General features: G+C 43.5%; 1 protein-coding gene across 1 annotated transcript in view; it reads right to left on the bottom strand.

Moving 5' to 3' along the window:
- Positions 1–14008, bottom strand: part of kif26ba (kinesin family member 26Ba) — a 367132-nt gene extending 353124 nt beyond the window's left edge. The window contains exons 1-2 of the mRNA XM_039748799.1: positions 13502–14008; positions 12549–12944 (exon numbers count right to left, since the gene is read on the bottom strand). Of these exons, the coding sequence (XP_039604733.1) occupies positions 12549–12944; positions 13502–13564 (459 nt within the window). The 5' untranslated portion in view covers positions 13565–14008. The remainder of the gene's footprint in view (positions 1–12548; positions 12945–13501) is intronic.
- Between the last annotated feature and the right edge of the window lie 371 nt (positions 14009–14379).

Raw genomic sequence — 14379 nt, 5'->3', positions numbered from 1 at the left:
GTGTAAAAAGGAGTTTATATTTTTGTGAAGGTGCAAGGCATGCGGGTGTTACATTTAAAACTCACGTTTTCAGGAGTGGCAGGCCAGTATTCAATTTTTTTTTTATATTATGTGTGTCTGGAGCTGGGAAGTATGCTGACAAAAGTGTTCTGGTTGACCAGCTTGTAATGTTAAGAGAGGTCATTTTGATGCACTGGTAATTCTGCCTTCCTATTGAATAAATTACTGAAATATTATAGGCACAAGCCAATGTCTTCCATTTTCCCCTGGAGGAGTGAGGACTTATTCTTTCATTCTCCACATTCATTCCTTGATGGCTGTGTTCCTATTACCCTTGTTTCATTTGCCAACACACTGACCCCTTCACAATACTAAATTCCTAGCTTTTGTAGTAGTTTATACTATAAGATCGTACCTTGAATTAAAACAAAAATATAAACCTGGCTCAAGCACTGCCTGTGAGATGATTGTGTGTTCTCCTCATGTCCGTGTCAGCTTTTCCCAGGATACTCAAATCTTCTTCCCACTTCCCAAACTTGTGTGCCTCTAAGTTGGCCCTGCAGTGGTCTGGCAACCCCTCGTGTGACAATGAAATGAGTGAGCTGGTTAGAATAATGATGGATGGACAGCGAGAATAATGTATGTGAAAAGCAAAAGCAACAAAATGAATTGGTTGTAAATTTCCAGCCTACCCCCAGACACATGTATGTATTTAAAAACACAACAGATTAGTACACAATAAGAGTGCCTTTCACGTTTCAGAGTCAGATTGGTCTTTGTGCCAGCTCTTAAAAATAACATACAACAAAAAATGTCTTTCCAATTTCTGTGGGTTTTATATAATACCATCAGCACCCTATACTGCCCCTTATGACAAAGTCAGGCGCCAAGCAAAGTTAACATTGGCACTGCAAGCTCCTTGGATTTAAAATGATGGTGCCATGCTCCTCAGGCTGAAAACGCAGATGGTGAAAATTGTGTTACAAAACAAAAAAAAAAATACTCGGAGCTTACCATTAAATTCTCAGAGGCTCGTGTTACAAGAAAGGTCACAAGTACATCAAAGGTTGTCTTTCTTGGTCACAATCAAAAAAAGAAAATGTAAAACTGAGTAGAAAAACAGAGCTGTCAAGCCATGTGAATACAACATAATACACACTTAAACACAATGACAGCACGTATCAATCAGTGTTTTCCCATCCTCCATGTCACTCTGCCTCTGCGTTTGTTTGATATGAATTGCTATTTGTCACAGGCAGCAATTACAGTCGCGGCTGACATTTCACCAGCAGAAAATGATGCTTGTTTGAACTCCATCTGGGTGAATGGGAAGGAGTGTTCACAAGCAATGAATCCTTCAGCGCCGTGACTTCCTCTAACAAATCGGCATGTGGCCGACTCAGGGTGCACGCTGCTGGCCCTCATTCTGCTGTCAACCACTGCATGGAGCTTGGACCGCCATACTCACTCACATATAGCACATGCAGAAAACAAGCATGCAGCAAGGTGACGAGCAGAAAGAAAAATCTAATTGAATGGGAAAAAAACATTAAAATCTGCAGAGGGTGCTGTTGCAGTGAGGTTTTTTAATGAGCATCTGCTCAGTCGCCGTTGTCTCACTTAAGGCAGCAGGCTACGGGCGGTGAGCATCTCCCCCTCTTTATCCACTTGTCTTCTTTTTGAATTTACTATGCAAAGCTAATTAATTAAATGGATTAATGTATAGCGTAGCCATAAAAACAAAATAGTTTAAATGTAAACTGAGTATCCAAAGGTTTATACTGAAAGCACAAATGAGGAAATGTAGACACTGGCATTTAGCAATAAAACATGCAGTACATAATGCACTTCAGGTCTTTTAACATTGGTATTGATGGCTCCTCGCATCATCAACCATTTTGCTGGAATGCCACATGGCACAGCAGTTAACTCAAGTGCTTCACAGCTTTGGACTCACGATTTCTAATCCCATCTATGTGAAGTTTACTAAAGTCTTTCCTTTCATATCCCAAAGACGTTTTTCAGGTAGTCAGTGACCTCAAATGAGAGTGCATCAGTGTGTGTGAGAGTGGGGGTAACACCTAAGTTTAGGTGCTGCAATGATGCATCTATTACTTATTTATTGTATAAGTAACAAAACCTTAACAAAGGCTTCTTCTGGTGTTAACAACACTTACAAAGCACAGGTAAAGTGGTTATTCAGCTATGCAATGTCAGGTCAGGTTGGGGAGTATGGACTGGTACAACATGTTGCCGCACCCACCACACAACAAAACAATTTGGGATCCCAGTTGACAACCCCCATGCAGACATGAGGTCCAGTCCTAACCTGACCATCTATCTGCCACATCCAGGTGTTACATGGGCGTCCCCTTGGCCTGGTCCAGCTACTCGGGTCTTCAACAGTGAGGGTCCTGTGAGCTGGATCACCCTCGAGGAATCGCGCCTCATGGTCATAGAGCCATAACTGACGCTCCTGCACAATGCAGGTAATGTGCCTCATTTGGGACTCCATGAGCAACCACTCATTCAACACAAAGTCAAACCATCGTAACCCAAGGATTCTCCGAAGAGACGCAGTACAGAAGGAGTCCAGCTTTCGTCTCAGATAACAGGACAACGTCCATATCTCTCAACCATATAGCAAAAGAGGAAGCACCAGGACTTGGAAGACTTGGACCTTCGTCCTTTTGCAGTGACATCTGGAGTGCCACACACCCCTTTCCAGCAACTTCATGACACCCCCATCCTCTCCCAATCTGTCTACTGACTTCATAGGAAGAGTAACCTGAGACATGAATGTCACTACCAAGGTAAGTAAACTTCTCCATTAGGTCGACATTCTCTCAACAGACAGACCCACTGCTGATGGCTGCGACCAAGAGGTCACTAAAGGCCTGGATCTTGGTTTTTATCCAGGACACTTGCAAGCCCAGACACTCAGACTCCTCACTCAGTTTCTCGAGAGTCCCAACCAGAGCCTCCATTGAATCGTCAGCAAAGTCAAGATCAGTGAATCTTTATTCACCAACAGATGCCTCACAGTGCAACGTGACCTACTAAAATGTCTCCACTTTGGAATGATCACTTTGGAATGATCAGAGGTGACTTATTTATCTTGATTTTGTATACTTTTACCAGAATATCGAAAGATTTTGCTATGCCACACTGCACAGAGATAAATAACCTATCTACTGGTGTTTTACAAGCATAATGAAGACCAAAAGAAACCTCTGTTAAGGTCTTCTTACATAAGAGTAGTCAATGCATTTTTGCAGTACCTAAAGTGTTACCAGAGTGTGTCCTGCAATGGATCAGCATATGAAATTGATTCTTTAGGCTTTGAAAAGGTTCATAACATGTGAACAAAACAGAAATCTTTGATGCAGTGTATGTTTCCTAGCTGGGTACTAACAGATCAAGAAAACCAAAAAGTGTTATTGTATGCAGAAAGGGGCATTTTAAAATCAGGAACCCACTGCTATTTCACAAATTTGTTATCTTCTATTCTTAGCTCTTTATGGAGCCTGTTACAGATCTAAATAAATAAAGGACTTTACAAATAAAGGTTCTTTCTGGACCTTTCATGTAGATGGTTCTTTTGGGAACCAAAAATGGATTTCATATGGAAGAAACACTTTGGCCCATTTATTTTTAAGAGTGTATATTTGGTTTAAGGCTGGAAAAAAAACAAAACTTTGGATGGAATGCCAGCCCATTGTGAAGTATTTCTAATCACACACAGCCCCCATTCCCTATACAAGGACAGTTTAGCATTGACATGCAACCTAAAATGGACATAATTAGAACAGGAGGAAACTGGAGTACATGAAGAAGGTCCATGGGGGCGTCAAGGAGAGTGTAAACTTCAGTCGAGCGGTGAATAATCAAATGTAGATCTACAGAGTGGCGAGGCGGCAGGAGCACTAAGCTCATACTATTAGTGAATTAACTCATTCAAATTGCCATCTATAGAGTTCATTAAAGGTTGCAGAAGGCTGGAGGGCATATCCACCCACGCAAACACACATTTAGGTAGCTCAACTGGTTGCACTGCCTTACACTGCCTGGACTCCCGTTCATTTCCCAGCTGGAATGCTTTATGTGTGGATTTTGCAGGTTTCCACATGGACAACAGCCAGCTCATTTCAAAACTAGACTGGCCCAGTCTCTTGAATGACGCATTTGTTTGTCCTGATATCTCCCCAAGAACCGATTCCCGCCTTGTAGACTCTGCTGGGGTACTGTATGATAGTCCCAAAAGTCCAACAAGTAATAGTATACCCGACAGAATGGTTGGGAGGGCTTGACATGATATTTGGAGCTGGGCCTGGCCCTGTGCACCAGAAAAAGCAGACCCAGATTATATTGGTTTATGTTATACATATGCATGTTCCTAAATACTGAGGAGTAACCCCCACACTATCACAAGGAGACTAAAGTTCAAAGATGTCTAAAAGGAGCAACACAGGCATCCCTTCACAAAACATAAACACCAACTGTCCTCATAGGACACCCTAACTAACTAGCAGTAAGGCCACGTAGCCGGCTTTTCAACTCGATCTTCATATTCTTCTCACTTTGTAGTCCTCCTCCTCCTGCTTCTCATCTCTCTGTTTCCTCCGCTTCGGTTTCCTTTCTAATTAGAAGTTACAATCTTATTATCCTCTGCCATCAATTCCATACTCAATGCACACTGGTAGGAGGCCATTTATTACCTATCTTGTGGTAAGTCTGGAGCTAAGGCATCAAATGCATTCACTTCAGATGGCCATTTCAATCCATCCTGCTAGTCAAACTGCTTTCTGACAGCCCTGGGGTGGGCTAAACCACTGATCTCCAACATCACTTTTAAGAAAGTCATTCAGCAGGACGACCCCCTGGATGGCAGCTTTAAACACAGATAAGTTTCTTGTTAGGGCACCTCACTACCTGGTGGTTAAACATGATGCCCCGTAACACCCCAGTGTCCGTTAAATACTTAGGCTTACTCCATTTGTCTGTAAAGAGTTCTGACTATAGGGCTACACATAAGGGCTGAGAGAAGAACCTCCACTAGCATCAGGGACACTCGGAGCACCCCATATAATTTAAAATATATCAATCAGCCTGCATGTTTTAAATCAGTCAGATTTGAAATTGTTTTTGTCGTCTAACACCAAATTTTATTTTCATTCTGCACTTAGCAGAGATAAAAAAAATACATGTAACGTTCACTTATGAGGTCAAGTATAAGATGAGAAAACACCCAGGCAGTTCATCTGATCTGAAAAGTGTCACTTCTGACACTGGACAGCAAAACTGAGACGCATAACAGCAGCTGCTAACTTAGTTCAAACTCGGCATATTTATGTGACTTGTATATGCAGCCTGTGATTGGCTGGCACCCTGTCCAGGACTGATTCCTGCCTTGCAACCTGTGTTGTTGGGATAGGTTCAAGTATCGCACCTTGAATTTGATTAGGCAGACCTCCCCAGATGCCTCTGATAGTTTGGAAATTTTGTTTGTCATATCACAGCCTGCTACATAACAGACAGATGATAGATATTGCAATCCATGCGATTTCTGCCCAGTTTGCCCAACACAGTGGCAAGAAAGAGAAACCATGTTCTAGGCACTGTCAGAGCCGGGCCAATTTTAAATCATAATAAATATTATAGTAGTGTGAGGAGGGAGATGGAGATTTTTATAGGCAATGCCTCTTGATATTACACATGAAAGACCAAAAGCCAACAAGAGGAAAGCAGAAGGTCTTAAATAAATATGGTGGGGTAGAAGGGAGCCTTTTTTCCCTTGAATAAGATATTCTTTCACTACAAAATAACACAAACAAGCGAGCTTCACTGCTGCCCACCATGCTTGTTTAAAACATCTGTTTCTGCTCATGAGAAATTCAGCTCTGAGAGTGCGAATCATGTGTGTAAATCGGTTAACGTGCAATGTTCTTTGTGGACATAACCTTCTAGTACATTGTCCGATAACTAAAGGCAGACTATACAAAACAATTAATGAAACCCACCATCATGTGTGGGGTCTCTCATATCTTCAACTTTCATCAGTTTGTGCAAGACAGTAGAGAACACTGGATGGTTCAACCAAACACCTCTGGCATCTCAGCCGTTCTCTACTGACCAGCAGTAACACTCTTTATGTCCCTTATTCAGAAGCTACAAACTGTGAAGGTGATGTTTACAAAGACCCTGGCTAATACGTAGAGACACCCCATTTATTTTCATAATACATTTTTTATCTTTTGTATGCCTTCATTGCCTTTTCATGTTTCTGGAAGCACCTCAGCAGTAGAGAACTGCTCTGTCTTCACAACGAGCACCCCTGACATGTCATCTTCTACCCTCACAGTTCCCGACCTGTGTGTTCCCTTCTAGAATACAAGAAGTTGCGGAGAATGCAGCTAAGTAGCCCCCATTACAGACCCCTGTTGTTATGGAGCTCTTTGATCACCTACTAGTGGACGCTCAGAGCCCATTAAACCCGGACAGGTAGGGCTGTGTTAGTATGTGTGTGATGTAAAACATGCAGTTAGTATGAATTTATTCCAACTGTTTTTACAACATTGCAGTGCATAAAATGAGTTCTCCATTAAAGGCAAACACAAACAGTAGGCTTTGTGACGCAAGAAAGTAAAAAAAAAAAAAGGTCTACAACTAGGCAGATCATTCGACTCCTGCCGACAGATTGCATGCCCTGAGGATGAATTCAGGCTCCTTTAATGAGTTCGGCTCACCCGGCCCCCCCATCCCACCCATGGTTAGGGCACTCCAGCTCCACAGAAGAGAAAGCTGCAGACTTCCTTCACTGCCAGCCGTCAGATACACAGCCAGCTGCCTGGTTCTGCTCACGTTTGCTTTAAAAAGTGTCCGCTCCAAAAAAAGGACTCCCTCATAACAGAAATATATGAAGAGGTAAGAAAGCTGAGAAGGGATCTGAAATCTTTATGCACAATGCATAATTTAACCATAACGAAGACCACCTAACTAATGACTGGCGGCGCACACGGCCAGTAGAGATCTGAAGAGCTTTCCACAAAGGTGATGAGTACAGACTGTGAGTGGGCACTAGAAACAGTGGACTCTTAGTGGTGACCGCCAAGAATGCCCTGCTGTATTCTAAACTCTGTCACTAAATGAGGTTCAGACACAATGGACACTCCCAAGAATATCAGCACTGCTTTTTACTGCCTAAGTTAAGCTGGAGGCAGGAGTGTCAGAATAAATCAAATATCTATCAATAACCACACTAATAAATGGCACTCGTCTCCTATATTGTTAAAAATGGCATAAACTTTAAATACCACTGATTTCATATAATGTTAGTTTGGAGTTTCAAGAAAGGGCCTGATAATGAATTGGGTCACATTGAGAAATGGAAGCTGCTGCTCTCAGCAGTCACTTCACAAATTCCTGCCTGTTTTCCACACAACGTGAAATATAAGGCGTGTATGATCTAAAAGTAACAAAACCTTCTCAGAAGAGCTGAAGCCAAGTCAGAGTCACAGGGTAGCCCTGGGCAGGACGTCGGTCCATCACAGCACCTACTTAAACAGACTTATGCAATCACGAGACAACCCAACCAGGATATCTTTTTCGATTAAAACCCACGAGGACACATGGAGAACATGCAAACTTCACTTTACCACACAGCACACAAAACTATGAAGCTATGCCATCAGATCTCGGAGAAGTGTCATCTCCTTCAAGGCTACCAAACAGCACTCAAAATATGGCCACGTGTGTCACACTCACAAGGTCATCTTTCACTGATTAGGAATTTCTTTTCAAATGCAAAGAGCAGACATCGGAGGACAGTCATTGTGAAGAACAGCCCACCTCTTCACCTTTCATAAGGCTTGTCACTCAAGTCAGAAGACATGGGAGGGCGCCATCTACACTGCTCTGCATCTCGGGTACAACTGCAGCTCAGTGAGGCATGTGGGTGCTTGCCAGAGCCATTTTGCTTTCTTTTTCTACCTGAGACATTGAGTTGAGCTCGGTGTGATGAACTGAACTGCACGCCTATTCTGATGTGTTCTGGTATACCTTGATTATCTTCTAAAGTGACTTTTCATCTTCATCTTTCTTATATGACTCTTAAGATAACTTTGTATGCACTGTGGGACTTTGGACCTCTGCCAGGTAGCACAGTTTAACTGACGGTCTACTGAAACCTGCAATCAAGTCGTTTTACAGATGGACAGGCCGATACAGAGTGACAATAGTCCGGTTTACCTGCAGCAGCAGCTACACAGGAATTGTCACAAGGTTCTAAAGATGGCTACCACGGCAAAACATTCATTTGACAGTAAGCTGCTGTCATTAATGAGCTGTGGCCCAAATGTGATTTCGAAACCAGTTTAAGCCCATTGGCTTACAGGTAAGCAACAAGATGTCCCTGTTCATTTAACATAAAGTGCCAGCAAACCCTGTCCATCTACTTTCTAGCCTGTGTGTCGAGTTTAGGATTGACAGGGTGATGCCTTTTCCGGCAGCCTGGGGTACAAAGCAGGAAGCAACAATGGATGAGGGCCAATCGTGAACACTTATAGAAGAAGCCTGCAAACCTAGCATGGGAGACCACTCAGACATGTAGAGGAACAGTCAACATCCACATAGACATTGACACAGTGTGGATTTGAACCCTGGAAGCTGGAGCTGCGAGGTAGCCATGCTAGGCTCCATCAACAAGTCAAGCATATTTAACAAATCAAAGGTCACTTGAAGTGCTGGGAATTCCATCCCATGTGCTAAAAACAGCACATAAAAACTATGGAGGGACTGCAGCAACAGAAAAACTGCTTTCAACGTTGAGTCACCAAGTTTATTATACAAGAACAGTGGAATGGTAAGGCAGTAACAAAAGTAACAAAAAGCCCAATTAAACCAAATGAGGGGCTATCGGTGGCTGGAAACTCACCCCATACACCAAAACCAACCCCTCCCTCTTCAAAATACTGGCTCTTTAATGGAACTTCATGGTTCTTTACTGGGTTATAGTTCCTCGTTGAACTATTACTTGACCAAGCATCATTACATTCTGGGATGGGTTCTTTACATGTGAAGTTGGTTCTTTGTGCCTTGAAAAACTTCTAATGTGAAGTAAAAAACGGAAATGTTTAGCGTATGGTAGGCTACCTAGCAGGATCCTAACAGAAAACCTAGACTTAGCGTGTGTTATTTGTATGCAGAAAGAGTCATTTTAAAATCATGACCTATTGGTGTTTCACAAATCTTTTAAAATCTATGCCTGGAAATTTACTGTATGGAGACTATTACGGATTTAAATAAATAAATGGTTCTTTCTGGAACCTTCATGTGGATGGGTCTTTTGGGTTATGGCACCGATCTGAAGAACTGCTCTGGCACCTTTATTTCTAAGAGAGCTCAGATTCGGATGCACATCGGGAAACACATCTGTACTGTACGAAAATCATTAAAGTAAACTTGGACAACGAACCCAGAAAACAAAAAATTGTGTTGTGAAGCCGGAACTGTGACAAAGGAGCAGAAAACACAGCGAGATAAATACAAAAAGACAAGCAAGATGCACAAAAAAAGAATTGACGATTTGAAACGGTGCATCCTTTATGTACACATCAACTAATCTGACTTAATTCCACTTAACTTAGTGTTTGTTCACTTAAAGGTGGGTCTTAACGGTACCGCGGCAGTCCCGTTGACGAGAATAAAAATGGCAAAGAGACTCTCGTGTTATTGCACGCCCCCTAGCGGACGAACGCTCACAGAATTTCCAATCTTTTTTCGGCAATGATTATTTTACAGGTGGAAAGTACGAAATACGCAGCTGAGTGGCTTGAATGCCTCCGCTCGTTCATGAATGCTCGAATAAATCGCAAAATCGGGTGTGATAAGGGAACCAACCCTGGACGGGGTGGAGGGCAGCATCGAGCTGCCACTGCAAGTTAGGGAGACCATCGGCAAAACGGTGGACACGAAGAAGACGTGCGAGTTCCGGGCAGATAGTAACTGGGACGGTATTTGAACCCGAAAGTCTCCTGTTGGAAATGTGCACGGTATCAAAATAGAATGGTCCCTGCTGCCTGGAGAGGGCTCCGATCGCAGGGAGACAGTAGGATTAAGCGGATTTGGAAATGTTCAAATGTGTTTCCCAGAACGTTTGGCAGGCTGCTAGTAAGTCATTATTTTGAAACACTGGAAGAATGTCATTCACAAAAATAACAAATATTAACAAAATGATTTTAGAAGAGAGAAAGGGCTCCATAATAAGGATAAATATTACACGGCTAATATTACATGGCTCGACTGGACGCCTGTTCATATTCATATAACACACGGCTTCAGAGCTTACTCATGACGTGATCTGAATTCTAAAGTGAAAAATGAGCGTGAACATCGAGTAAGTTCTATATATTAAGGAATTGTTCGGTTTAATTTGTAAAAAAAAATTATAACTGTTCATATTGTAAATATAGAAGGACGACGATAGAAATGGGAGGCTTCAAATATTTCCACACACAAAAAAAGATCTTGCCGTATCTTCATGTAACACCGCATTAATAAATCGTAATTACACAAATGCTTGCACATGCCCGTACATAACTGACCGTTTTCTGGTTTGACTGGGCAGAGCTCAGCGTTTATGTTCATTCCTTTAAGCCGGAGGTCAAATCCTCAAGAGGACGCCTCACTGGGTCGAGTCAAATTAAGAGCAGCTCCCGAGCTTCATGCTACACCCCGACCGACCTCACACACCATCATGTCCAGCCCCAAGCTGCAGATGCCGACCACCAATAAAACAACTGGCCCACTAGCCGATTACAGCAGTGCGTTCGCCCAGCCGCTACCACTAGATGTGCTTCTTCAGCTGAACTGCTTTTCCCGATCAGTTTCAGCTTCTTCGTCGCGATCTGGGCATTACGTTGTGTTGTAGTCCCTAGAATGACAGTTGTTTTTGGTAGCCTGCGTCGGCACGGTCCTCTGTTTGAGACTCAGAATGAAGAGTCAAACTGCCCGGCACACAATGGCACAAGGTTGGACCTGCACCTGTAACGGAATCTGCCGCCGCTTCCCGGTTCCAGAGCACGTGGCACCTAATGCGTCGGTTGCCCGACCAACAGTCCCGGGTTGGTTTGCGTGTCAGACCTGCTCAGAAGGTGGACTCGCACCCCAGCACCATAGCGCAAAGAAGTGGGGCGCGTGACGATCGCGCAAGCAGGCAGACAAAAGCGAAATGCACAACAGAAAGAGACTCGTAAGAGAGCCCAGGGAGAGGTGAATAGATTAACGCATTGTGTATTCCGAGTACTAAGGCATTGGTTTGAAATCAAGAGCGTTCAATATGACCAATTTGGGCATAGTTGCAGTTTTCGGTGTGAAGAGCTCCTACAGCGACTATTATGTACGTGTTTATAAATCATTCGTCCATTTCCTTTTACAAGGAGTGAGGATGGAGGACAAAACTTGAACCAATCCCGGGCGGGATGCAACTTCCAATCAACCCGTATAGACATTTTGGATCTCAACTCGTTACTCTTTCCCCGCATATGTGATACAGAAACACTTAGTCAGTGCAATCGGGCAATCGAATGGCATGATTCCTTTTATTTTACTCAGTATTATCCAAGTCATAGCATTTCAGATCAAGGAAATCGATCTCTGTTTTTAACTCAGTTGTAAATAAAATTGAGGTTCATGGCTAGGACGTCACTGGTGTCTAATACAAGGATAGCCGACTGCATGAAGGACACAGGTACAATCATACTGCTTATCGAAGACAGCAACTGAATTTCTCAACTGAAAATAAGCTTTAGGTGTATGTGCGAACAATGTTTACTAAAGGTTAACAAAAGATGCTCATTTTTTCTGTTCTTAGAAAACCGCAAAGAAACTGACACTGATACTCACTGTCCATGTACGCATAAAAATAGTACAGTAATATATATATATATATACAGAATACACACACACACACTATAGTGAACAGTTTGTAAGAGTAGAGGGAAACTGAATTATTCCTTGTTCCATGGGGACCACCGATGCGTCTGCAAAATATGTGCTACCTCTTCAAAGCGGCTCTTCGAGTAAAGGTGAAGAACAGTCGAGCCTCGTATTCAGGTTTGTCACTGTACATATTCACGATCACCGAAAACATGTCCCATGTCTCTTTCTATCTGCTAGTAATAAGTTAAACACACACGCACCCGTGGAGAAGCCCGGTGCAAATCGCATATAACGGGGATGCAGGTTTCTCTTCCTGTGCATCAAATTAAGGGGATGGGGGTGTTTGGTGTTTGGTACGGGTTTTGGCGTGAATGCTGGGGATGTAAATTGTACTGCACCTTGACAACACTTTGTTATGAAAATATCAAAATGATTTGAAGAGAAGATATCAGAATAATAACATAAGACAAGACAGGAAAAATCCATTATTTGGATTCGATTCTTGAAAGCGCTGTGAATGGAGAGGTGAACAGGCCGGTGTATCAAAGGTTTACCAGATAATTATGTCTTTGCATTTTATTGCATTTTTTTTAATCTTTGGTATATCCTACCTTGCTAGAAAGGGGCCCGGGGATGAGCAATTTGAGTGCCTGTCTTTTTAACTCCACCAGCCTCGCGTTGCAGTTCTCGCACCAGACCCCACGGTCCGATCCAGGGGAGCTGCCGCTGCCAGAGCCCGGTGATCCTGTGCCAAAGCCCGGAGAGCCACCTAGAGACCCAGGAGAGCCTGTGCTGATTCCAGGGGAGGTGGGACCGGGAGAACCAGTAAATGAACCGGGGGATGAGGTGCCGGAACCCGGGGACGGAGTTCCAGATGAGCCGGGAACCGATCCAGCTCCTTCTGGGGCAGGACGGCTGCTGGATCGGGACTCCTCGTAGGCTTTCCTGTACCAGGTCTCAGGGGAGAAGGAGGAGGCGGATTTGGTAGGAGAGCATGCCTCTGTCATCTGGTTTGAAAACACAAATGTTTGCAATTAGAAATCAGTGCCGACTCAGTGAACACCACGCAGAGATCATTATATTACATGCAGTTTTTGATGAGGGGTACAAAAATCGGTGCATTACGTCCCCCAGTTAATAGTGAGTACAGAACAGTATACAGTTACAGAAACAATAATCGATTATTACAATTATTTTAACGTATGAAATCATCACTACTGATTAAGATGACATCATTACTTTATTACAAAATGATTTTAAAAAATATAGTGTTTGATGAAAAATATGCAAGGCCCACATCTATGCATGCTGCATATGCATACATCTGGAAAGACCCCAAGGCAGGCTTATGTACACTCTATATTGTAAATACAAAGAGCATGGGCAACGCATGCAAGTACGCCCATTTAAATGGCAGGAAGCGAGTAGGACGCTTCTCGTATATTTGGCGGCTTGTTTAGAAATCTTTTGAATTTGTTAACGCTGCAGCAGTGCAAACAGCACACCGAGCCCTTGACATTGCCATCATGTTTTTTTTCAGTATATGGACTACAAGCACACGTACCCCGTACTTGCGGCTTCTCGTGGTCCCCGCATTCCTCTCCTTATTTCCAGCCACTGAAGTCATAGTGAAGGTTTCCCCCCACACAAAAACAGAACGCAATACCTGTCGATATTTTTACATCCAATTAGAGATTCCAGTCACCCTTGGAAGCCTAAGCTTTAAATGCATGCATATGACAAGCCAAAAGCTGTATCCAACCACGCCAGGTAAACGAAAAGGAAATGTTGGGGTTAAATCCACAAGGTAAGGAAAGAAACACTTCAGTGCATTATTATCATTATTTTATTTCAATCCGGTTGCTGAGAGCTTTGGTTAGCATAACCATCCAGGACTTTGTCGTTCTGAAGCGTGCAGAAGAAAAAAAGAATCAAATGAAAGGTAAATTTCCAGCCAGCCACAAAATCCCCAGAACGCAGAAGCGCGGGACAGCGCTTCCAAGGCACAGCCGCTCCGCAGCGCAAACTCTCCCAGCTGCCAGCGGCCTGCCGCTCTCCGCAACTTGTTACTTTCTGCAGGTTTTGCAAGTCACTTGCAAAAAGCCCTGAGCACGCTCAGCCAATAATGGGCGGAGCCCGCCCGCTCCGGCTCCAGCCAATAGCAGCTTGGCTGGCGAGTTGAGTGGCAGCGTCCAGGAAGATATTAGTTACTCAAATACCTCGAAGCGCTCCCTCTCTGCGTTGGCCTCACCCCTCATCTGCCTGCACCCTGCCGTCTGGGAAAGCTGGGCTGTTTTCTGGCGCAATGTAAGAAACGAAAACTCAACAGAAAGCAAAACAGAAAAAAGAGGATACAGCCGATTACAGCGAAAGTGTCCTTCTGTAACCTGGGCCAGTCCTGTTTGGCACGCAGAGTCCGTATGCGCAAGATAAGATGCGCAC

Source organism: Polypterus senegalus, chromosome 3, assembly GCF_016835505.1.
Source record: "Polypterus senegalus isolate Bchr_013 chromosome 3, ASM1683550v1, whole genome shotgun sequence".
NCBI lineage: Eukaryota > Metazoa > Chordata > Cladistia > Polypteriformes > Polypteridae > Polypterus > Polypterus senegalus.
Note: the sequence above shows the minus strand (reverse complement) of the source record. Positions and strands in the feature narration are given on the sequence as shown.